Below are 25,351 nucleotides of genomic sequence, written 5' to 3'. Positions count from 1 at the left end.
TCGGTGCTCCTCGCTCTCTCTCCTTCTCTTTGTCTGCATGTTCTCCTGTTAGACTGAGATTCTAGCTGACGTTTCTTCATTTACCTTGTTCTCTGCTTTGCTCTTCTTCCCACTCGTTGTCTTGTTCCTCCCTGGCTCCTCGTTCTCCCTACACGTAAACACTCACTTGTGCTCAACTGCAGAACATTTATAAGTTTTGCAAATTATGTAACTAAAGTGGGTGAGTTCGTGGGTTTGAAGCTGTGGACCTACTTACAAGGTGTTGTATGTTTATATGGGAAAAGAATGTTTTCCGTTTCCAGAATATTTACTGATGTCATCTAACAGGATCCAGTTCAGCCAATTCACTTTAGTTCAGTATTTCTTTAACGATGTTGCACACTCACCTGGTTTTCTCTAGTAGCAGTAGTGCTTCAAGACCTAAAATCTCCTCACGATCTGAAGTGAGATCAGAAATACCACATTCTATTTAAAAGAATTAAAAAACTAGTTAAACTTCTCATTTACATTTGTAGTAATAGAAGTTGGTAAAAATCAAGTCTTGGAGCACAGCCTTCCTCAATAGCACAGTGTGCAGACAATTTATTTGCCTTAACTGTAATGGTAACTCCTTTTGAAACTTAAGACTACTGTTGTTTAATGCCGTCATTTTTAGAAGATCTGAACAGACACCAATTCCCCTGAGACTTGAGGCTTTTTCAGGCCAAACCGTATTAGCACAACTACATTGTTGTAAAAGTGCCATTAGTAGACAGCGTGAGACCATATTGTTGATGATTGAGAAGCCAACAGTGACAATGATCCACTGCTGGGTGTTGTAGGACCCATTACACAGTGATTTGAATGAGATTTCCTTGAAAAAGAAACTGGCAATTAACTTTAACAACAAATACGCTATCATGTTATCCTACTAATTAGCAAACCTGCTACTTAGTGAATGCTTTGAAGTGGAATTGTTACATTATTGTGTTTCTTTTCGTATGTGATTAGTGACAGACTACGCTGCACCAGACTTATGTTAAACGACAGCAGCTCACATATAGGTCATATAATCAGTAAGCATCTTTGCTAGCATTGGAAGCTCTTCCCTAAGGCAAGACTGAAACTAAACATGATGCCAAACTGTTTTTTTTTTATATGTGAGCTCATGAACCAGTCACACCTGTGTCTAAATACACATGGTATGGGGCTAGAAGACGTGACTCATTGATGGCTTTGGTGGAAGATGCTTTAAATGCATATACCATGAGGCTGCTGAATGATGTTTGCATAGCTGTCGGCCTCTTTCAAGCACCTCCACATCCAGCTTCTCCCTCTTTATCTTCATTTTTCCTTTCTCTCACTCACTGCCTTTTTCATTGCACTCAAGTGTCAATGAAAAGGGAGCTGAGGAACTGACAGCACTGCTGGAGCTGTTTGTGGAGCTAGAGGAGGATGGACACACACACACACACTTTTGTTCGCATTTAGAGTTATTCATGAGGCACAAACACTGATGCAAGTTGGCAGCCCAGTTGTAATAATTTTTGGTCTCTCAGACATCAAGACAGAAATCAGATTCTGTTATTTAAAGACACGCCGCCGCATGCTCATTTGCACTTGTTCACCATTTTACTTCCTGAGTTTATATGTTTACTGGGAGAAGTATAACACACACTGATCCCACACACTACCACTCACTGCAGTGCCCATCCCAAGAATAGTCTTAACCCTCATGTCGTCCTGCAGGTCAAATTTGACCCGTTTTAAAGTTTGAAAATGTGGGAAAAAAAATATATTTTCACAATATATTTTCAGTGAAACTTCTGATGTCCACATTTTCAACATTTTCGGGTAATCTCTGAACATTTTTTGGTGCAAAAAAAAGAAAGTTAACAGTGTTTCTTTAAGAACATTCACATAAAAATCAACCAAAATCCAGCGAATTTCCCGATTTTGGTTGATTTTTATGTGAATGTTCTTAAAGAAAATATTAGAAGTTTTACTGATATATATGTATAATCTCCTTAGATACCTTATGTAAATATGTAGCTGGAAAATGTTCTGGCTACATATTTACTTAAGGTACTATAGATGCCTGGCCCTGGTTTTGTGAATGCTGTCACTTTTTCGTGATCATATGTTCTCTGTCCATTTACTCATAGATTAGTTAGTTATTAGTTTTGGAACTACACATAGTTCATAGTGTCAGCATGTACCCAGGACACAAATAGCAGCATCAGCCACCAGGTTGTGAGCGTAAAAGGAGCTGACAGGGAGACCCAGCACACCACAGACAGGGTAGCATTGCTCTGTGCTCTACTAACAGGCTGAGTATGTAGCTAAAGGATGAGAGGAATGTGACTGGGAGAGAAAAAGAGAGAGAGAGAGTGAGAGAGTGCAGGGATGTCAGCAAATAGACCCAAGGGAGAGAGAGAGAATGAAAAGAGAGAGAGGCATGGCAGGGTTGAGAGGAGGGAGGACTATACTTAGACAACAGTAAAGATAGTCAACCACAGCCAATGCTGCACTGTAGTGCCAGCATGGAGGGGGACACACTGGATTTCTTATCAGCAGCGTGGGATTGTTTCCAATTCTAAAATCTGCTGTGACAACAAACCGCCTACTGAGCTCAACTGGTCCAGGAACAGAATTCAACTGGTTTTGGAGGGATTTGTTTCTGAAATACAGAGAAATGCTCAAATTTAATCAATCTGCTCAACAGCAGCAAAACACTACTTCAGTGAAATGAATGTGTGTTTTTTTTTCTTGACATGGGGACCAGTTTCACCCTGAAAGCTTTGAAGAAGACTAGTTGAAGTTGGAGAGGATTGTCTGCCATTGCTGCCATTCTTATTGCCCTGGGACTGTCATTGTTTTTAATGCTGTTTCATACTCGCAATGCAAGAATTCTGTCAAACGAAGAACTCACCTGCAGCTATGAATTGGACTAAATGAAAGAGGAGAGAAAGCGAGAAAAGGTCAAGATTTTCTCTTTTGATCACAGGGATTTGCCTTAAATTTCAAAAACAAGGACCAAATCCAACCCTGAAAAAAAAAAAGAGGACTAGCTCAACACAACATAGTAGAAAACTGAACAAAATATGACACATGGCATCTAATTCAACCCAAAATACGATGCTTCCCTTGGCTTTGGATTTGATCATCATGGCTTGACCAACTGCCTTTCAGAACGATGAAACTTGATGCAGTGAATCACCTAAAGGAGGATGCACACAAATGATCAAGCTAAATCCTAAAACAAGGATTACAAATTCACACATTGAAGACTTGGTGTTCTACAGACATGCTTTCGATTCTGACAGTTGCATAGTTGACTTACGACGCAGAAGTGCATTTCCTGTTCATCTACCCTTAATTGTTGCTTCTGGCCGCAATGTTTAAAGCAGAAATTGCGCAAAGGTGACCAGATATCTTGGTCGTGGGCTCTGAAGCCGGTTGACCTCTGGCGTGTGTTAATGTGTGTTCGCTACACAGACAGTACATGTTCATACAAGGTACGAGGTGCTATGCTGAGAGTACCAAGTGTTGCACCAGCTCCATCAGGCCACGAGTGGCAGTTTCAGTGTTCTGTCGGAGTGGACTGTAGCGACGTCGAACCTCGGTGTATTTGGCTGGCAGTTTTAAGGGGTGTTTCTCCTCTTGCATCCCCTCGCCCAACTCCCATTGCATCACCAAGAAGACGGGGCTCCCGGAGGGTCATACAGCGCCATCGGTTGACCTGGGTAATAAGCCATGGTGCCAAGATGCAATGCTATTAACTGTAAACTACTTTTCACTTTTCTTGCCAAGGGTCAACTATTTTAGCACAGAAATTTTCTAATCAGAAAAAGAAAAACAATCTGTTTTAATTAAGACTATCGTGGGACATTATCTCTTTGAGTTAGAAGGTAGACCAATACAGTTCTTCTAGAATTAGCAGGTCTTGAAGAAGTGTCCCATCATTCCCCTGTAACAGCAGGGAAGTTCTTAAAAAAACATTAGTGAACTAGTAAATGACAAGACAGTTAAGAAATTGATTAACACATAGTCATTTGTTGTTTTTACTTGCTTCGTATAGTTACTGTATGCTCTCTGACCTGAGAAATGTGGGTAGAAGCTTGGAAAAGCCTTCCAGTTGTCAACACCTGACTGACAAAAATCTACAGTCGAGTCTTGATGTTAATCACTTTCCATGTATGACAGATCTGTAGTGTTCAATAAGGGAGTCATTGCTTAAGTAAAAAGCAGCTCTTGAAACATTTGAAACGGTCTGTTCTAGATATACATTTTGTTCTGCTGTGTATGTTGGGCTGTTTTCTGTACTATCAGTTCAGTATGCTCGACTAGCTGTTGAGCTTGTGTTTCAGTGATCTGTGGGTTGACTGCAGCTTTGAAAAACAGATACTGTATGGCTGTTGACATTCTGAAGGGTTTCCACCTTCAGTCTGATCTGATGACAATGGACAGGTGTGTTTCCTATGGGATTGCTTCTTGTGTTATCTTTCTTTTACCTGTCTTGTCTGCTGTGATCGATGCAGGACAAGGACACCATTATTCACCATCCTTTCCCATGATGCAATTACCCCGGCTGTATCTCAGGAAACATAAATTATTCTATTGCTGTTAACTTTAACCAAGTGTCAGGATGGAGACTGCAAATGGCTACAGCATGTGGTATTTGATTCATTCAAGTGTGTGAGTGTGTTTGTTACGCCATGTCTGTGTGCCTCCTTTAGGTGTTATGTAATGTAGCACTGAGGGGGCCTGTTGACTAGCTAGCAGAAGGGAAGGAGAAGAGGCTGATGCCTGCACTACACACAGAGATGCACAGAGTTTTATATAAAATGTTGTACGTATGTATATGTGGGTGTGTGTGACTGTGCTTTTACATCATCTGATCAATTGTGCATCAAGGATCACAGTGTATGTTTGCATGCAGCTGCAATGAGTGTTTTCGTAACCCAGCGTCTAGTATACACTTCGCGTGGAGTATGAGCGTCACTGCACAAAGTATCTGTCAGTTTATATTATCTGATCTGTGCATGTGGGAGGGGAGTGTCACTGTGTTTCTCTCTGCTTGACTCTGCTTTGGTTTCAATGTCAGATGCGCACTAACTCATTACAATACCAAACAAATGTCTGACATTCAAAATGTAAATGTAAGCGAGAAAGGTTAAACAATCAGTGCAGTTGAGAGAAAAATATGCAAACCGAATGAGTGGCCAGCACGTACAAATGATGAGCTGTGCTTGAGTCAACAGTAATGTCCTCAAAGAGCCCCCCCCAACCAGTCTGAGTGTTGAGGATCTGATAAGGACAGCTAACTAGACTAAGAGACAAAAGCTAAATGTCATTTTATGTACACTGTGCAAAAGATTGAACCACATTATACATCTGATCACAGTGGTTTTATGTCCCTTGCATGAATCAATTGCAGAACGAATGCCTACGTTTTTACTGAAAGGAGCAGAATTGGTTCAAGGCAGTCCAATTTAAAAGAGACTGCTGAATCAATCATGTTAAGAAATACAACTTACCGCACTGTATCAACATTCCTTTAATGGTTTGTTTTTCAGTTTTTCTACGATAACATAATATTAGTAGACTGGGATGTTTGTACAGTAATCTCTCCTTATCTCAAGTATTAAGTGTTAGTTTTGGAACAGAATAATAACCTTAGACCAAGAGGACTATTCTTTATCTTGTGTGAAAAATCATAAATAATGCATTTTAAAATGTATTTGACATCAAACACCTCAAGATATAGCACATGTATGAAACATTAGTCAACAAATAATGCTCAGTGCAATTAATTGAATTCCACGGTTAGGCATTACTTTAGATTATATTTCTCCTACATGTATGATCATTTTCTTTTTTGTGTGTTTTAATTCTAATTTTCCTGTAATCATTAATTTGAGAATATTTCTGTCAAATGACACAGATTTCTAATCATATAGTCCCGGTATGTTTTTCCAACATAATCTAACTGATAACATGGCACTACTAATCCACTATTGCTTATATGAATACATGGTCCAGTTTTAATGAAGACGGAAACTACAAATGCTTTACAGCCACCTTGATACCACTGTACTTCATATCCAATTTAAGGTCAGGCTGAGGACCCCAAAAAGACACATGCATGCATTATGCCTTGTTTTTGTCTCAATATAAGTCACACTTAGTCCTTACCCAGCTAAATGAAATAAGTGTAACTGAATTCAGATTAATTTACAGGAACCATGTGCATTTTTTTGGTTTGGTTTGCTTGGTGTCCATGTTGTCCTGTTTGTTCAAATTGCATAAAATGTACATCACGAAAGACACTGTGAATTAACTAAAACGGTAAAGACAAGTTGACATACACAGACTTGCGCTGAGCACATAACTGTGACATAAGCAGCTGGCACAAAATCACACTGTTCAAAAAAACACACTTTGGAATAATTGTATTTCCCTCTTGAGTGGGCATGCGATGAAGTGAGAGTGTGTGTGTGTGTGTGAATAAAATAGATCGAATGAGGTAACTCCGTACAACATCTCACCTTTGTGTTTACATTCAACCATGTGTGAAATGTCACCTGCAGAGATGTCTGATAATGACGAGTCTCACACAGCAATGTGTCTACCCAAGCATCACACTCATTGGCTGGCAGCTACTGGGTTTCAAGCCAGACCAACGTGGCATGTTGTTTTGAAATAATCAGAAACATTTTACTGGATTGCGTTACTGAAAATATCTGAGCAGAGAAATTGTCCTTATTTTCTATTGAGTTTCCAGAGGTTTCGAGTGGTGGCGAGATGACCCTGATTTGAATAAAGTAGCCCGGACCTCAACTTTATTCAGATTAGGATCAGGCAATGTGATGTTTCATCGTTTGAAATGCATTCCAACTAGGGCTGGGCGATAAATTGAATTAATTCGATTAATTCGTATTTTAGCTTCAATATATAACAATACAGATTCTTCTTCTGCCTTTCTTGACTTGTGCACTAGCATTTGCTTCCGCCTCTCATCTCCTTCCGCCAAAACACTCACAGCCCCTTCATGGCGGACAGAACAGCAGACGAAGAGTTGGTCACGAGAAAAGGGCCTCATGTTACATCGATTATATGGAAGTGGTTCGGCTTTGACAAGACTGACACAGAGCAAACTACAGTCATATGCAAGGTTTGCAAAAGTACTGTGAAAACGAAGAGTAGCAGCACAACTAACCTCTTTCAGCACCTCCGGCAGAGGCATCCTAAAGAATGGGAAGAGTGCTCGCAGCTACGGGAGTGTGGCATGGCTAGCACTAGCCATAGCAAACAGACCGCAATAAAACAACAAAAATCGATTAAAATCGTAATCGTCCAAGATGACTAAAAAAATCGAGATTTTATTTTTTGGCCATATCGCCCAGCCCTAATTCCAACACTACCAGAATGCATTGCACATCTACATACTAGTAGTTATACATGATTTTAAAAATGTATCTAATTAATTACACGCTTTGTAATGAATTAATTGTGATTAATCACATTTTTGTCAAATATCAGTATTTGTCACAATATGCAAAATTTTTCAATTCAAATAAATTTTGGTCGACGACTGAATTGATGAATAGACATGTACGTGAACTTAAACAGCAAAAATGTTTGTTTCATTTATCTGTCTACTACATTCACAGATTATGCAAACTCAAAGTGCAATTGTAGTAATTATTTTCAACATTTTAAGACTTTTTGTAAGCATCTTCAATGTCTTGAAAAGTGGTCTATTATGGGCTGGCTGCACTGTTTGTCGGTACTAAGACTGTTGTAGCAAACGTATGGTGTGTCGTTCCGTAGCTTTTTGCATAAAAGTAGTTTCATTTATGCAAATGCCATATGGGGAGCGAAGAGCCGACGTATCGCGAAACTTTCATTAAATGTCTGAACTAGCCGTCATTGAACTAAAACGAGGACAAATTCAGCAGCTTATTTCTCTCCTCAAATGTTTTCAGAAATACTTTTTGTTGAACAGTTTTCATAATAAAAATGAAAGTTTGTGACCGGGCCGCCATAATGGTCTGACGTTTCTATGCTGACATCACTCAGTGCGTCTTGTGTATCTTCACGGCTGGCAAACAGACTTTAGGTTCATTACCGCCACCTACCAGCCTGGAGTGTGCATTAGTGTTACCACTGTGGCAGAAATTAGGAAACTGAGAAAGGTGCGATTAAATGTGTCATTTTTTTTAACCCATTATTTTTTCTGTGATTAATTAATTATAGTTAAAGTGTTAAGGTCTCAACCCTACTGCAAACACAAGCAATGAAGGGAAAGTACTTAAAGGACAATCCTGTTAGCAAGTACCTATATACTTTCTGCATCCATGAGTAGTTGTTGGTCTGGTCTGGTCCAGCTTATCTAACGCTGGAACCATCATTCTAAACACATGTACATGCTTCAAATAGGCCTTTACTTCCCTTCAGTTCTCCTTGAACCTTGATAAAGTTAAAAATCTTAGTTCAAAACAAGTAATTTACTATATTTTATGAGATTCATATTCTAATTTATGATCTATTTTCCTGTAGTTAAGAGTGGCCTCCTTTTTATTTGAGCTAATTTATGGTGTGTAAAAACCTTGTTGCACCTACACATAATGTAGAAATGAATCTGAACTGATTGGCCTCTGTCTGTGGAAAGTGTGTGTCTCCTCCCTGGCGTTCCTTGGAACTATTCTTAGAGGTGAAGGTTTCACCAAATCACCTCTCAATAGGACTGTTATCCACATCCTGCCTCAAGAAACACACTTCCTTTTGTTTTTGTAACTTGGCTCGAAGTGTTTATTTGTATTGAATGTGTGTGATTTTCTGTGTGGCAGCTCTTTGTGTGTTGATGACAGTAACATGTGTGCTAGTGTGCACGGCACGCTGCTAAAGAGATGATCGTTTTTCTTTACATTATCCAATTTGCATGAAAATAGGTTTTCTTAATTTTGGTGATTAGTTAAATTAGTTAGCTTAAACTAAGAATTGTCCTGGGAAGGAAATGTCAAATGTAGAAAAACTACAGAAAGTACAGCATCAAAATCTATCTTTGGCTGTGATTCAGTTTCTTTTCTTTTTTCAGCTAAAATATGTAATGATATACTACATGGATGGGATCTTTTTGCCTAATAAAGCTTTAGTTTAGACGGAAAACTGAAACGGCTCTTTATCCGCTGATCAACCAAGCTGTGTAATGCAGTGTATAAACTGTAGTTTACATGTTTAACCTACAGAATATCCTAATCAAGGTTAGTATGTGTATTAGAAGCTGATTTTCTCTCAGCTGTGTTGAAGGGTCTGCTGTATATTTTTAAGACTGGGGTAATTCTCAGCTTCTCAACTTTGTGGAAATTTCACTGGATGTGAAAATGTGTACCCCCTTTGTCTATTGTTCATCTGCTTTTCCACATCTCTGTTTATAAGCCCTAATAACTTCCTGTTGTTCCACGACTGTTATTTTTAGACGGTATATATTTTTAACTCTTCTATTGTTGGCTAGATGTAATAAATGTGATTATAGGTGAGGTTGGTGAAAATGGAGCTTCCTCTTTGGAAAGAGGAAGTCTGAGAAATTCCTGGCATTGATGGAATTCTGCCTTAGTCAGATCTGGGCAGAGCCCTTAGTGAATGGACCTCATACACCCACAACCACCCACTCTCATTTCCTTTAAATGTATTCAACTGTGGCTGAATACACAGTCGCACACACACCAGTCTAGTGGAGACCCTTGGAAATGATACTTGCGATGTACTTTAAGGTTTGCATGGCAGTGTTTAGTCAGTGTTCATTTCTGACCAAGAGGTGAAAGGAAAGCCGAGTGTGAGTTATTCTTACAGTTTGCTTCATCTTCTTTGCCCCATAGGCTAAAGGGCGGAGAGATGGCATGGTGTCGCCCAATGAGAACAGGCGCCGGCCGCTGTCATCGGGTGAGGTGGAGGGCGTGTCATGGCAGGGCCCACGAACCATTTTTCTCCAGAAGAATTCACAGGGATTCGGCTTCACTCTGCGCCACTTTATCGTCTACCCACCAGAGTCCTCTCTCCACACCGTCAAGGTAACACTCTGTTTTAACCTATGGCCTCTTAAATGTTTCAAATTTGACTCTGTTTTTTGTTCAGGGTCTTTTTAAAAGGCGTTTAAAGGCATACAGAAGTTAAAGAACCATAGACACATTTGGGTAAACACAATATATCCCCATGACATGTTTCTGCTCCAACAGAGCCCCTTCCCTGTTGTAGTGATATTGTTGGAGCCATTATTTATGTTTATTATGTTTCTTTATTTTTACTATGGACTGGTCATATATTAAGTTTTGTATTGATCTGTTGGGAGAGCTAGGGTCCTGGGTTTTAAAAGCTCCATGTAATTAGGCCAGGTGTGTCGGATGGAGAGCAAACAGTTTTTGACCGTGCCAGCGTGGCAGTGTTGGTTTGTTTGTTCGTATTTCAAAGTTAAAGGAAATGTTTTACTTAAATGGACAATGGTTAAAGGAATAAACGGATTGATATATCCAAAGAAGAATTGTGTAGAGGACATTTTTGTTGGATTTGTTTGCCCGGAGCACGCGTCCAGAAGTAATATCCCATCCGCTCCACAGTGGCCTTTAAACTGGGTTAAAGGCTGCTACAGATATTTTACCAATTAGCTATCAGTTTGAGTCGATTTCATAGATGATTACATGTAAATGTAAATATACATAATTAAATGCAGGAACTCTGTCAGTAGTGTTTTGCAGTTGTTGTCACTAGATCTGCCAAAAGAGCTGAATATCATCCCAAGCCAAAAAGAAGTATTTCAAAAGCTTCTGTCTGTTACACCTCGTGGGAAAGATTCCAAATGGTTGCACCAAAGAGAAAAGTGTTTAATGTAAACAAAAATATTTTTCTGCTTTTAAAACTTTTTTAGGCAGATGTACTCTACTCCAACACCTTCCCAATCATTCTCCAATCATCTATTCTTTCCAAATGAAGTCACAAAGAAATTTCTGTAGTCTCTCCAGTATGTATCACAGAAAAAAATATTATTGCAATGTCAGTTTTTCCTCTATTATGCAGCCCTAACAGCTATCCGCAAAAAGCTTCCAGTCTTGTTTCCATTTTTTTGCTAAGCTATGCTAATTTCCATAAGTCCAGCTCCTTACGTAACACAGAAATGAATCTGCTGTCAATTTTCTTATTTAATTCTCTCAAATTGAGCAAATAAGTGAGTGCATGTCTCAAAATACTGAACCAATGCAGTGCATGTTTTATTTTTTGATGAAGTTTTGATGTCTGCATGACACATTATTTCCATGCTGCTTTGCTGCTTAGGAGTACCAAAGTCTGCAAACATAGACATGCTTCATTGTGTATTTCCAAGGTGTTGCATTTAACCTACAAACCGTTTTGACCATTTTCTAAGGTGATACAGGCCCTACAGCCACCCACACCTCTGGCTACTGTATTAATGTAGACAGCATGGTAACATGCCTTTGGCCTGGAGTGAGGTTAATGTTGTGGAGCAGCCGAGCTTAGCCTACGTGCGCTGCCCTTTGTGTGTCTAGGTCAGGAATGAGCTAACTCAGCGAAGACCAAAGCATCCAGATAGACCCATTGACCGCCAGGGGGACAGACAGTCAGACTGACAGGGAGTCAGTATGTCAGTCAGTAAGACACAATATGAGACACTCTGGCAAACTGTAACGCAGTCATGCAGCACAGTCAGCTGGAGTCAGTCACACTGGACTGGTAATGTGAGCTGAGCAGCGCCCATCACCCCTAACACGTGTTCTGTGTTTCCCCCACAGGATGAAGAGAATGGCAACACAATGGGAAAAGGTGAATGTTTCATGTTTGTGCTCGTTGCATCAGCAACACATTGTTCAGAAATGTCTTGACATGTCCCCGTTCCTGATTACAATCTATTACATTCATTGTGTGGGAGGTGATTCCACTTTATAGGCTTTGCTGATATTCTCAGCAGAGGAAATGTGTTCTGATTTTGGGTTATATATGTATATGCACTTCTCTGTGTGTTTAAACAGGTTGTCAGTGGTCTCGCTTGGAGCCAATGGACACCATCTTTGTGAAGAGTGTCAAAGAAAATGGCCCCGCCCACCAAGCCGGACTGTGCACAGGTAGAAGACACTCATGAAAGACGCACCAAATAAACTCTGCACTGAAAATATAAATGAAATGTAGGTGAGACTCAGGGTGAAGGCAGGATTCACATTGGACAGGTCACCAGTCCATCACAGGCCTCCACAGAAAGACGGACAACCAAACACACTCACATTCACAAAATTTATAGACAATTTAGAATCACCAGTTAACCTCAGCATGTCTTTGGACTGTGGGAAGAAGCTGGAGAACCCAATGAAAACCCACATTGCACAGGGAGAACATGCAAACTCCACACAGAAAGATCCCAGACCCAGGCCAGGACATGAACTGGGGATCTTCTCACTGTGAGGTGATAGTGCTAACAACAGATCCACCATGCAGCCGGTGACAGATACATGCTGGTCATAATGTGGGGACCTCTGGGGTAGAAATACATTATCTGTCTCTTATCTGTCAAGCCCGGTCATGTTAATGGAATCTGTGAGGCTTAGGTTGTGTTTGAATCCAAATGCAGAACAGAGTGTACTGTAAAAGGTGAATTTATTACTATAACAAAAATAATCTTTTAAATGAAAGCAGTGGCATCTGATGGCTGGCTGGTTGAAGATGTCCAGCAGGTGGTGAAGCAAAGAAGTCAACGTGAAAGTAAAAGTTTAAGCACAGGTGAAGTGAATCAGCAGTTGATCCACACAGGAGGCATGAAGTCATGGAACAATCTGAAGAGCAGAAAGAGCCAGGGGTTTATAGAGTGCTTCATTAAGTGAGATGAGCTGCAGGTGTGTCTCATCAGCGAGTTGCAGATACCAGAGCCATGCCCAACACACAGAAAAACAAAAATCAACCATAACACAATGACAGGATTCATTATATTACTAGAACTCGTTACATACAGCAAAGTGGTAACAAAAAGTGATGTAAATGTCAATAAATTCATGTACTAAACTTTATTGTCCCTGCTGGTTTTCCCAATATTTTTAAAGGAATGACCTTGAGGTATTAAATTTCTTTTTGTGAGGTGTTACAAAAAGCCTTAAATAGTCTTTAATTAGGTAAACACTGCAGACAAGCTGAAAAACATACCTTTTTAGCAGTTGAGTGTGAAAATAGTTTAATCTACACTTAAACTTTCAATCAGCAACAACTTTTGAATTGAACATTAGTGAGGAACCATGTATTAAACTAAATCTGCTCTTTGGAAAGGTTTGTTTCAAACTTTAATATGACATTATTCCATAAAATATTACATCTTTGCCAAGGATGAAGAAGAACCACTGGCTGTAATTGGTCCACTCTATCGCCTGGACAACCAAATCCATAAGTTTGCATTCAGCATACAGTTCACCAATCCTCCAAATGTGTGTGTATTCCAGGGGACAGACTGGTGAAGGTAAACGGGGAGAGCATTCTGGGAAAAACCTACTCTCAGGTGATCGCCCTCATCCAAAACAGGTGAGAGGCTGTTTTTGAAGACAGAAATCCCATTTAATGTTCACACCTGACAGTATTACTCTAGCCTTACTCCCACCGTAATTAGTTTTTCTTTCTTGTAGTGAAAACATTCTGGAGCTCTCTATTATGCCAAAAGATGAGGATGTGTTGCAGTTGGTAAGTGTGAGTATTATTTTTCTTCTGTTTTCTCTTCTTTCCTTCTTTTCACCTTCTAAATATATGACGCCATTTGCTGCTGTAGCTAGGTCGCCTGTGTAACAGCAGGTATTATGTATTTTGTTGTAATTAATTTAACCATTTGATAATCTTTTACATTTTAATTGTGCATAGGCCGAACGGACTGCATTATCAATCAGCACGCAGCAAAAGTAGTTTTTACTGATTCTATGAGTATAGAAGTAAGGTGTTCTACATACTACTAGTAGTGGTAGTAGTAGTAGGAGGAGGAGGAACAATAATAATAAGAATAAAAACATACTGTCACATGGTAGTATTTATCCCAAGCACACGTGTCTTGTTTTGCTGTACCATAGAATTCCATTCTTGTTCAAAAAACTACAATCCCATCAGTGAGCCACATTGTTGCCCTTGATAATGTGTTCCTTCATGACCAGGAATGTACAAACTGTAGTTGATTCCAACACAATCGCACATAACTTCCCCAGGGCCAAAAGTACTCATTAGAGCAGCAAACATGGATTAATCCACCACTGTAAGTAGAAACCTGTATGGGGCCAATTAGACATGGAAACGTTCAAAATGCTTAAGAGAAAGCAGCTTTAAACTTCTGTTAAATAATTTATTTCCATTCATAGAAATTCATAGAAAACGCTAGTAAGCAATAGGGCTGGACCTGAATATACGAATATTCAGTCGTGTTGGTATCTGAATATTGATTTTCAGGTCTGAATATTCGGAAGGAGACACACGGACGGCTGACGGAAGAACAGGAGCTCCGAGCAGCAAAAGTTCAGAAATACAGTCATTAGTGCGATTCATCACACAGAGATCACCGTAAAATGCCATGTTGGAAGTGGTGTAAACAATGGGAAACTTCTTCTACTGTAGTTTAGTACTTGAGTAAACTAGGCAGACGTGTGTTTGTGATATACTGCCCCCTACAGTTTGAGAGCAGATGTTGCATGGAGTATAAAGTCATACATGGTCTGTCGAGGAAAGCATAACCCAGCCTTTAGTCAACAGAGGACAAAAGCTGAAGACGGAGATATTGCTAATGCTCTGAAGCAAGATCAAACTTCGCGAGAAGAAGCACATTTTCGAGACGAGCCGAATATTCAGATATTCGTCATTAATTTGGCCCGAATATCCAGAGCCCAGAAATTGCTGTTCGGACCAGCCCTAGTAAGCAGAAATACAATTGCAGTGACACAATTAATTGTTCTGAAGGTATTAAAGTAAATAAAGTGCCAGTATACTGGAGGAATTTAGCTTTTAAGGGACAGAATTAAAGAAATATTGCTGCATGGTGCATGCTGCCTCCGCCTCAATCTGCCCTCAAGCTGTTCCTTCCATCTATATTCTTTCATCCTCTGTGTATATTTGACATTGTGTCTTCCCTCCTGCTGTCCTCAGGCATACTCCCAGGATGCCTACCTGAAAGGCAATGAGCCATACACAGGTGAGGCTCAGAACCTACCTGTGCCACCGCTTCTCTGTTACACCTCTACCAAGCCCAGCTCTGCCGCCTCACAGCCAAGCCACAACCTCCACAGCCCCCTGGACAACTGGCAGTGTCGGCCTGGAACCGCCACTTTGCCACTGGACAACAGCCCCTCTGCTGCTTCCACTCCTGCCTCCGGCTGGTCCGGAGGCAGATACGATGATTCCAGTGGTCACTTTGTCCCATCAGGGCGGTACCGTGGGCGATCCTCATCAGCCATCAGCGCACTTGACTTTCACTTTGCTAACCACAACGCTGCCATCGCCTCTGCAACTCTGCCACGAAAGAGCAGCCTGCCAGCTTCTGCACGTGCACACACCGATGCCCTCTGCCAGCAGGCTCTGTCAGACTGGTACTACAGCCAGGCTGAAGCTGCAGAGCGCATGTCCCCCCGCCATCGCAGTATATCTCAGGATCGCTTAGCAGAGCTGGGTTTGGCACTGGGTCCTGGGCCTGCAGCTGTCTCTACCACTTCTGCAGAGCATCATAGGAGAGAAACCCTCCTGTACCACCACCAGGCAGCTGCTGCTTCCCATGATTCTTATTGGCTTGGCGGCTGGGGTGGTGTATCAGGACCAGGAAGCAGGTCGTGCTCAGAAAGTCTGCTGGCAGCCTATGCTGAATATGAGCACAACTATGATCGTTCTGTGGAAACACTGGCGCAAGCCTCTGCTCTGGTCTCACCGCGCTACGAACACACTTCACAAAGCTCCCAAACAACAAAATACAGTGAGCAGAAAGACCAGAAAGCCTCAGGAGGACACCAGCACCAAACCACAGTGACATCCCCCATCAGAACCTCCTCCACAGTGCCTCCCAGTGGCAGGCAGCCAGGTCAGCAGGTAGCAGAGCCCCAAACAAGGCGAGTAAAAGAGGACGAGCTGGTGGGCTACAAAAGCTATAGCCCTTCTTTCTCCCGCAAAGCTGGCCACCTTCTTCAGCAAGCCCACTCCTTCAGAGAACCCAGCTACAGCGGCCCTCACCTCAACTGGAGCCTTGGTGGCAGAAGCAGCCCGGTGGACAATGATGGGGTGTTGGCGCCCCGACCCCAGTCCACACCAGCCATGTCCACGTCAGAGGAGGAGAGAGTGGGAGAAGACAGAGAGGTCGTCTCCCCTGTATCACTTTATCAGGAGGTGGTCCTCAGGCAGAAGCCCGCTGCAGGCCGCCGAGCCGCCCTTCAGAGTCTGCGACACTACAGCACACCCGTTGACTCACCGGAGCCACCTGGTTTGATACCTTCACCTGGGACCCCCTCCCCTATCTCTGGCACTGGACACAGCCGCAGGGCCAATGGTAGCCTGGCACAGCATGCACTTGACTCCCTGTCCTCTATTCCCTTCATAGGTTAGTGACCTTTTCTATAGCAATTGACTTATACAGCAGTAAGACATTACATCTTACATCCTTTTTACATAAATTACTTATGATGATGTTTGTAGATGGGGTTACTAAACTCTCAGTTCAATGAAATACTTCATTTTTTTGGAATTTTGGCAATTTTTCAACTGTTCTGAAACAGTGTATCGTCTATTGCTATAGTTGTTCCATATTTTACTTCATATGTAGTTCCGCAGAAAAAACCTTTTCCATGTGCCTCAATTCTTTTAACATCTTTGTGTTTGTTTATTCCTCTTCGTGTATGTCATATACAGTGCTTAACAAATTTATGAGACCACCTGTCATAAAAATGAGAAAACACAAATATTTTAGAAATCTGTCCAAATCCTTTTTTAAATGAAAAGTTCTATTGTCATTTATTAGGCAAATAACAAACTGGAACAACTAAAAAGTCCTTATTCACATATATTAAACAAAATTCTTAATATTCTGTATGACCTCCTTTGGCCCTAATAACAGCTTGCATTCTTGCTGATATTGTTTTTATGTACTTTACCATAGTTTCTTTTGTTATTAAATTCCACATAGTTTCTAGCTGTTCCCAGAAACTTGTTTTGGATGAAACTTTTGTGCAATCTGTTTTTGAATTCAGTAAATCCCAGATCTTTTCAATAGGATCCAAGTCTGGACGTTGACTTGGCCAGTCCATCACTTCCAGTACTCCAGATTCCTTTGTCTTGGTCCAGTAGTCTCTGCACAGCTTTGAAGTATGCTTGGGGTCATTGTCCTCTTGGCAGATGAACCCAAGACCAATCAGGTTCAGTCTAGAAGGGATTCCATGGTGCACCAAGATGTTGTGGTGATTACGAATCAGTAATTTAGCATCTCAATCAAAAAATAACAACATGCTTTACTATTTCTTCTTCTTTTTTGTAAAACAGTACTTTTTAAAATTCATGGACAACAATGATTCTATTTTAGCATTAAAAATAGCATTTCGATTAAAGAGCTTGCACATACTTTTATTCTGTAACGATTACAGAAACATAAAAATTTTGGTAATTAGCTGTACTATTAACTTAGGTAGCAAATACCTTACACTGTGTGGTGCTCTAATAAATCTGTTAAGCACTGTACATATCCTCATACATTTTCCCTCACTACATTTAGCTTTATGTACACTTGTAAGTGCTGAATGTTAAATGTTGTTGTATGACTTTGTACCTTGACATGTGTAGTATTTGTACACTGCAAATAGACAAACACAGATGGAATTTGAGTTCTTAAGCTGTTCTCAAAAACTGAACTACTCTGGAGGCAGAAATAAGTTCAGTCGCCAGGTGAAATAGTGTCAGTAACCGGAATTTATGAGAGAAGGTATAATTTGCTATAGACAGTAAATATGATGCTGTTATCAACACTAGCTATGTAGTTTGTTGTGACCTAATTCAAATGGAACAATAGCATGTAAAAAGTACTATTTGTTTTACATTACCAGTCAAAAGATGAGACACACCCTCTTAATCAAGTTTTTTTCTTTTTTAAATATTATTTAACGTGTAAAAGAGAACTGAAGACATTAGAAATCTTTAAATAACACATATGGGGTGATGTTGCAAGCAATTAGATGTAAACAAAGCAAACTATGTTAATTTTTAGATTCCTCAAAGTTGCCACCTTTGCTCTAAAACCAGTTTTGCGTACTATTAACATTCAGACTCACCTCCATGGTTAAAGTCCCTCTTCAGTTGTTGATTAAACCCCTAAAAACTACTTATCTCTGTGTAGCAGAGTTACATATGTAGTGGTTTTAGACATGAAAATAGTTCATTTGTGCTTTCAAATGGTTTTGATGCAACTTTAAACCACTTTAGAACGTGTGGATCAGTGAAATCTCTGCTTTTGTCTCCATACACCCCTCTGTTACTCACTGCAGCACGAGCACACCAGCTCACATGTGACTGTGCTCAAACACTGTGAAACTGTTATAAGCTACATGGTGACTAACTGTAATATCAGCCATACCTGTTTGAAATGGAGACCTTTTCTGCAGAGGAATAATGATACAGCAAGCTCTGGCTGCCGATTTTACTAATCATATGTCTTCTAGTCTGTATTAAACAGCATATGGACATATTAACAAGATAAAAAATATATATATATTCACGAGAGGGGGTCTTAAAATTATGCTAAACTCTTGTTTCACTTAGTTGACCAATTCTTGCTATAATTTGGATTGCTGTAGTAGTTGAATAGGGAAGTTTGCTTTCTACTGATGCCACCTTGACACAACACAATTTGTTGTCTCATTTAGAAAGCAAAAAATTCTACACATTAACTGTTGAAAAGGCTAACCTGCTGAAAACCATTCTAGGTGAAGCAGGTTAAGATGCTGAGAATAATGTGGAAAGCTGTTATCAAAGCAAGTTCCTCTGAGAAATCTAAACTATGAAACACAGTTTATTATTGCACTATATATTTGCACTGTTTGGGGAAATATGCAATAAATTCGTGATTGAATCACAAAAGCTACACACTGTTGATATGCCAGCTTGTGATCACACTCCGTTTTGTCTCAGTCAGGTCACTTATTGACAATCACTTTCGACAGGATCAAGACAGTCTTGGGAAGTAGAAATTTAATGCTCCATTGTCCTGCAAGCTACACAGATCTGTTAGAGAGGCGATCCGTTTGCCTTTTAGGTTAATCAGATAGCTATTCTTGTGGAAAACTGTAGTTCTCCATTAGATTTTATTTCTGCCTCTGGAGTAGCTCAGCCTCAACAATCAAACCTCACCAGATGAAACTGAGCCTGTGTTGTCTTGTCAGTGTTTAAATCCTCATCTCTCACCCCTCTTTACTCACCTGTGATGATGGCCTTGCAGATGAGCCTACCAGTCCTAATATTGACCATCAGGCCTGCTATGTACCAGCCTGCTCTGTGGTGTCCAGCTCCCAGGCCGCCATTATGGCCACTCTCACTTCCACCTTTGTCTCCCCCACCCTCTCCTCCATCTCTCCCTTTGTTCGACTTCGTTCGCAGGATTGCAGTGAGTCGTGCTACCACTCTAAATACTGAACGGCTTTGCAAAATGCTAGACCAGTATACAGTACGTTCTCCAGTATGTTTGAATTTAGCAATGCCAAACACCACTGGTTTGAGTCAAAATAACAAATTGGAACACTGCTGTATTTGTCTAGCCCTGGCTTTAGACACATCTGAAAGGAGTACAGTGACATTTGCAACAAAAAAATAGTTGAAATTTTAAAAATGTATGGTATTTTTACTCCATAGTTTTACTGAAGGAGGCATTTGGAGCAGAAGCCAGTAGTACATGAAACAGATTAAGTGGTTTCTTATTTTATTTTAGCTTTTTTTCCATTAGTTGGCAGATGGCTCCACAATACTCATGAGCCTCAGCTGCTGTTTCCTTTGCAGAAGAAGCCAGTCAGGGATTCAAATTAGAGACGAGTAACTTTAAATTGCTTCACTGTTGCAGCAAGGAACAGATCAAATGTTTCTTGAGTCACATTTGTGTCATTATGTGTTAAAAATATTACATGAATTAAACATTCTGTAATGATAAAAATTCTTCTTATAGTGAGAGATTCTTTCTTAGCAACATCTGAAATGCAGTTTTAGCCCACCATGCACTTTGCAAGGTCGGTAAAAATGTATCCAAAATTCAGAACTAAAAGTCCAAATGTCAAGGTATTTCTTTACTGTGCAGCATATATGTATAACCCACTAATTCATCTGTGTCACTGTCATATTAATCACTCACCAAAAAAAATCACATCCTGACTCATTCATGTCTCTGGCATTCATAGCATAATGTGTTTTAGCCTGTCCTTCTCTTCCTCTGTTCTTCTCTGAGTGACTGTTTGTTTCTTCAGGCAGCATTAAGGGCCGCCGCTCCTCTTACTTGCTGGCCATCACCACTGAGAGATCGAAGTCCTGTGATGAGGGGCTCAACACGTTCAGGGAAGAAGGTCGTGTCTTCTCGTAAGTCAGGGACTTGGGACCCTTTACAAAATTGCATTTGTTTAGTCCCAGAAAGTTTACCAGTGTCTCAGTATGTACCATAAAACATAATAGACATCCATTGTAACAATGCAGTTATGAATTGACACATATTGACCATATATGGAATGTTCTATTTGCTTGTTCAAATTTTATTTAAATGAAAGAAAAAAGCTTTGTATTATAGTTTTGATAAGCTTTAACTAGTTCTGTCAGTGTCTGTTTGACGCTTACCAGAATACGACTGATAATGTTTTCTGGTCTTTGATGATGTTGCCAAACAATTTGGGCAAATTAAGTTCTGTCCAAAGGCAGCTAAAGGTCCCCAGAGGACTCCAAAACAACCCCAAGAACAGGCTTATCGGGTTCCGACTCAACCTTGCTCTTGCTTGACTTCCTGACAATACACTTGTGAAGTGTGAAGTAAATCTGATGTCTGATCTGTTGTCAAGATACGCGACTTTAAATGATGATGGGTTATAGACAGGCACACATATGCATTGCAGAGATTCCCTCTAGAATTGGACCTTTGCTAAAGGACACCAAATAAACTACCGAATATGGCCACATCTGCTTTAAACTCAACACTGCACTTCCTTGGATGCCCAGCAATACACTGACTTACGCTCTGCTCGAAGCCAGCCAAAGGCGATAGCTGGACTCTTCTCCTCTGTGGTTCCACCGTGGTAAAAAAAGTTACCAAACTCTGTTCAATCTGCACAGTCCTTCACAGTCTTTAAGAGAAGACTAAAAACCCAGCTCTTCACTGAACACCTTTGCACTTGACAGACAGAAAAATCTTATGTCTATGCTGCCTGTAGGGACCACGAACCTATCATCATACTTGAACTTGTTTTATATTATGGCTCTTATCCAGGTTGTTTTCTCCTGACTAGATCTTTACTTGTGTTGGATCTACTCTCAGATGTTTATCACTTTGGATGAAAGTGTCTGCAAGCCAACAGCGCTAACTACCGAGCTACTGTACAGCCCTGGTTGTTGAAATATGCAAAGAAAATGCACACATACAGAGATTCAGAGATTTATTAGTGAGATAGGGCTATTAGTATAATTTTTTCACTTTCTAATTTATCATTTTTGTAACCTATGTGCTGTCTGTTCCACAGCAAACTACCAAAAAGAGTGAAGAGCTTTTTTACTGATGGGGTGAGTCGCTGTTAGAAGTTGTAAATACTAGACCTGACAGCATGTACTGTTTATATCTAATTCAATCATTTCCCTAAACACTGTCCAGCATTAGTCCCTAATATCCTCACATTCTGTTTCAGTCTCTGGAGAGCTTGCGAGTCCAGGAGGAGGCCCGGTCAAAACGCCACTCCACCTCAGAGCTGGGCACCATCACCCTCAGTGACATACATAAGGAGGGCTGGCTGCACTACAAACAGATCCTCACAGAGAAGGGAAAGGTACAATGCACCGCTTCTGTTTCTGTATTCGTCAGTTGCAAGGCTCCTTGTTCTTATGAGACGCTGATCTCGGTCTGGAAAGATGTGGTTAATTAAAGTGAGGGCTGCAGGACATGAGGTAGTCACTTATATTAAGAACTTGGATTATGCAGTGGTGCACCGTTGAATAATAATAATGCTGATTCATGATCATGCAAATCATGAATCAGCCTCTACCCTGAAATTCTGAGGCACTGAAAATATTTCTGATCTACATAGATTGGAAAATTTAACTGAACTTGTTTTCTATGACCTAGTGCAGTCTCAGGGATGTTAGCGTCAGTCACTATTTAAACAGTAAACTGTAGGACAGGTTGATTTGACTCGCAGGACGACACAACGGTTAAAATAAGATAATTTTAAGATTGTTTGACTTAACAAGATATTTAAGATGTGTTGTCTTAAAACAAGTCGCTCCATCTTGCTGAAATGTCACTTACTAAGTGAATTTATCTTAAGTTGAGTGAGATGAGACATTTTGACTAAAAATAAGACAAATAAACTTGGTAAGATTTTGAGTTTTTGCAGTGTAAGACCCCTTGTTGAGAAATCCAACGCTTCAACGGACCTGTCATGCCCAGTTCTGATTTTAAGATCTCTGTTTTTCCCCAATGTAGAAAGTTGGTGGTGGCATGCGACCGTGGAAACGCGCCTTCTCAGTGCTCCGCTCACACTCGCTGTTCCTCTACAAAGACAAGAGAGAGGCTGTGCTTCATGGAGCGGGGGCAGGACCCAGCCAGGACGAGCATCCCCCGATCAGCATCCGCGGCTGCCTGATCGACATCGCCTACAGCGAAACCAAGCGCAAGCATACCCTGAGGCTGACCACGCAGGACTTCTGCGAGTACCTGCTGCAGGCCGAGGACAGGGACGACATGTTGGCCTGGATTCGAGTCATCAGGGAGAACAGCAAGACAGACAACGAGGTCCGATCAATACCTACTTCATCTTGTATTGTTCATACAAACGCACATGCTAAGCTAATAAGTGTTTTCCATTTATTCTAGGAGATTGGTTTTTCAAAACAAGCTCTCATCAACAAGAAACTGAATGACTACAGAAAGCACAGGTCAGAATGCTGGATTATTTTTAGAAGGAATTCTGTCCCTGATTCTTGGTATAATTAGGAGTCACTGTGGCTCTTGGCTAGGAACTTGTCAGAAATGATAATGGTAACTGCAGTTTCCCAAAACTAAGAAGAACAAGGCGGTCATCTGTCCTCCTCCTCTTCAAAAACAACCCCTAATCACTTCTTATTTGTGGTTGTGTCTCGCTTTGTGCAGTCTGACAGGTAACAAGCTGGACTCCTCTCCCAAAGCTCATCGTATGATGCCTCCCTTCCTCCTGGCTAAAACTGACAACACCTCGGTGAACCGAGCCTCCAGATCTGGTGGGTCTAAACATGGTTCTGTTCTGTGTTATAAAGTAATCACAGTCGCATCACATGGCCTTTTATCAAAAAAAATTGGCCATGTTTTGTTGTCTATTAATTATTTTTCCACTGAGATGTAAATACTACATTCTTGTGTGTGTGGTGTCCATGTGTGTTTTTGCATGTCAGATGACAACAAGGCACTCTGGGGCATCAACATCATGAAGAAGGCCAAGAAGACAGGCAGTCCGAAGGCTTTTGGTGTGCGACTGGAGGACTGTCAGCCAGCTGTCAACCATAAGGTAAGCCAGAAATGAACAAGATTCAGAACACAAATCTGACCACAGAGAAAATGATGAGACTGGCTACACAGCAAGATTTGGAAATCAAAGACGTGGAGCAGAGCTTTGAATTTACTCGTTTTCACTTGCAGTTGTTTGCAGTTATTACTATCCATGAAGTGGATACATCTCATACTTAAATCTCATACTTGTCTTAAAATCCAGATTCAGTAGAACTGCATGTACGTCTACTCCATGTGTTCCTCATCAGTTATCTCCTCTAAAGATTTGCATAATTGCCTGGAGTGTCCCAATATGAAAAAGAATATATTAAGGATGTCCAAGTTGGTAAAATGTTGCAACAGAATTTTAGTACAATATACAGTGGTGGAAAAAAGCTTTCAGACACCCATGCAATTTTGCACAATCTCAAATATTATCAAGAAATATTTGTGGGAAAATCTTGTTTGTGTTTCAAAAGATGTGGCTGCATTAGACAACAATGAAATTATTTTTTTGTTTATTGTTTACAAGAAAAACTAAGAAAATAACATTCTTGACAGCTTCAGTATGTCAGTTCTCAACATTGTCAGTATCAAAGTCAACAAATAACAGAGAATGTGGTCAAAACTGAACAAAAATTAATAAACCATCACATCATCAAATTAATATTTAGTAGTCCTACCATTAGCACACAGTAGAGCTCTAATCCTGGCTGGCATGTTTCCCATGAGCCTTTCACACTGTTGAGGGATAATCTTGTCCCATTCTTCTTGAATTACTGCTTTTAATTCTTCTAAATTCTTTGGTTTATGCTTTGAAACAGACCTTTAGATAATCCACCACAGATTTTCCAATGGGGCTCGTGTCCAGGGATGGAGCTGGTCACTCTAAGACCTGGATACTGAGCTCCTGCAGCCAAGTTCTGCTGCCCCTGGATGTGTTCAAGGAGCATTATCTTGTTGAAACATCCATCCAGTTTGACCTTGATGGAACAGTACACTTGCAGAAGGGAGCATGTGGGTTTCTTGAATGGCACAATACTTGACAGAGTTCAATGTGTCATGACAGATAGTGAGATGACCAACACCAGCAGCACTCAAGCATCCACAAACCATGATACTGCCTCCACCATGCTTGACGGTAGGTACTGTACATGCTGGAGATAATGCTTCCCCTGGCCTTCTGTGTACCGTCACATTAGCAGGAGGAAGACAAAGCTGGAAACTGGATTTATCTGACCACAGAATCTTCTTCCAATTCCTGGCTATCCAGTTCTTGTGTGTTTGGGCCCAACAACCTATGCTCCTCATTGATCAGGGGCTTCTTGACAGTCTTGTAGGACCTGAGGCCATGATCTAAAAGTTGTCCACATACAGTGTAGGTGGAACACTGGACACCAGTTTGGTTTGACCACTGCTGCTGAAGCTCCTGTGATGTCATTCGGTGGTTTCCCTGCACTTGCGGATCAGGATGTGGTCATTTCTTGCTGAAGAAACACTTGGACATCAAGATCTTGGTTTGTCTTCCAAGCTGTTGGTTCATCTGTATTTCTGCAGAGTGAATCCAACTGCTGAAGGACTACATCTGCACTTCGAGGCTATCTGGCAGCTGTATCCTTCCTGGCTGAGAAT

The 25,351-nt window shown here is 40.7% G+C and overlaps 1 protein-coding gene across 8 annotated transcripts in view; it reads left to right on the top strand.

Moving 5' to 3' along the window:
- The window catches only part of LOC110961777 (rho GTPase-activating protein 23-like), a 77,251-nt gene that overhangs the window by 43,337 nt on the left and 8,563 nt on the right, over nt 1-25,351 (top strand). For 4 of the 8 annotated variants that reach the window (XM_022209509.2, XM_022209508.2, XM_022209506.2 and 1 more), the window contains 14 exons: nt 9,864-10,055; nt 11,787-11,817; nt 12,024-12,116; nt 13,473-13,551; nt 13,653-13,713; nt 15,145-16,579; nt 19,460-19,624; nt 20,472-20,580; nt 21,726-21,765; nt 21,888-22,025; nt 22,682-22,990; nt 23,072-23,133; nt 23,348-23,454; nt 23,626-23,738. In XM_022209509.2, the coding sequence (XP_022065201.2) occupies nt 9,864-10,055; nt 11,787-11,817; nt 12,024-12,116; nt 13,473-13,551; nt 13,653-13,713; nt 15,145-16,579; nt 19,460-19,624; nt 20,472-20,580; nt 21,726-21,765; nt 21,888-22,025; nt 22,682-22,990; nt 23,072-23,133; nt 23,348-23,454; nt 23,626-23,738 (2,934 nt within the window). Of the gene's footprint in view, nt 1-2,461; nt 3,726-9,863; nt 10,056-11,786; nt 11,818-12,023; nt 12,117-13,472; nt 13,552-13,652; nt 13,714-15,144; nt 16,580-19,459; nt 19,625-20,471; nt 20,581-21,725; nt 21,766-21,887; nt 22,026-22,681; nt 22,991-23,071; nt 23,134-23,347; nt 23,455-23,625; nt 23,739-25,351 lie in introns of those variants that run through there. The other 4 variants (XM_051939409.1, XM_051939407.1, XM_051939406.1 and 1 more) reach the window with 4 other exon arrangements.

This window comes from Acanthochromis polyacanthus, chromosome 19 (assembly GCF_021347895.1).
Source record: "Acanthochromis polyacanthus isolate Apoly-LR-REF ecotype Palm Island chromosome 19, KAUST_Apoly_ChrSc, whole genome shotgun sequence".
Classification (NCBI taxonomy): domain Eukaryota; kingdom Metazoa; phylum Chordata; class Actinopteri; family Pomacentridae; genus Acanthochromis; species Acanthochromis polyacanthus.
The sequence above is the reverse complement of the archived record's forward strand: the minus strand, read 5'-3'. Positions and strand labels throughout refer to the sequence as shown.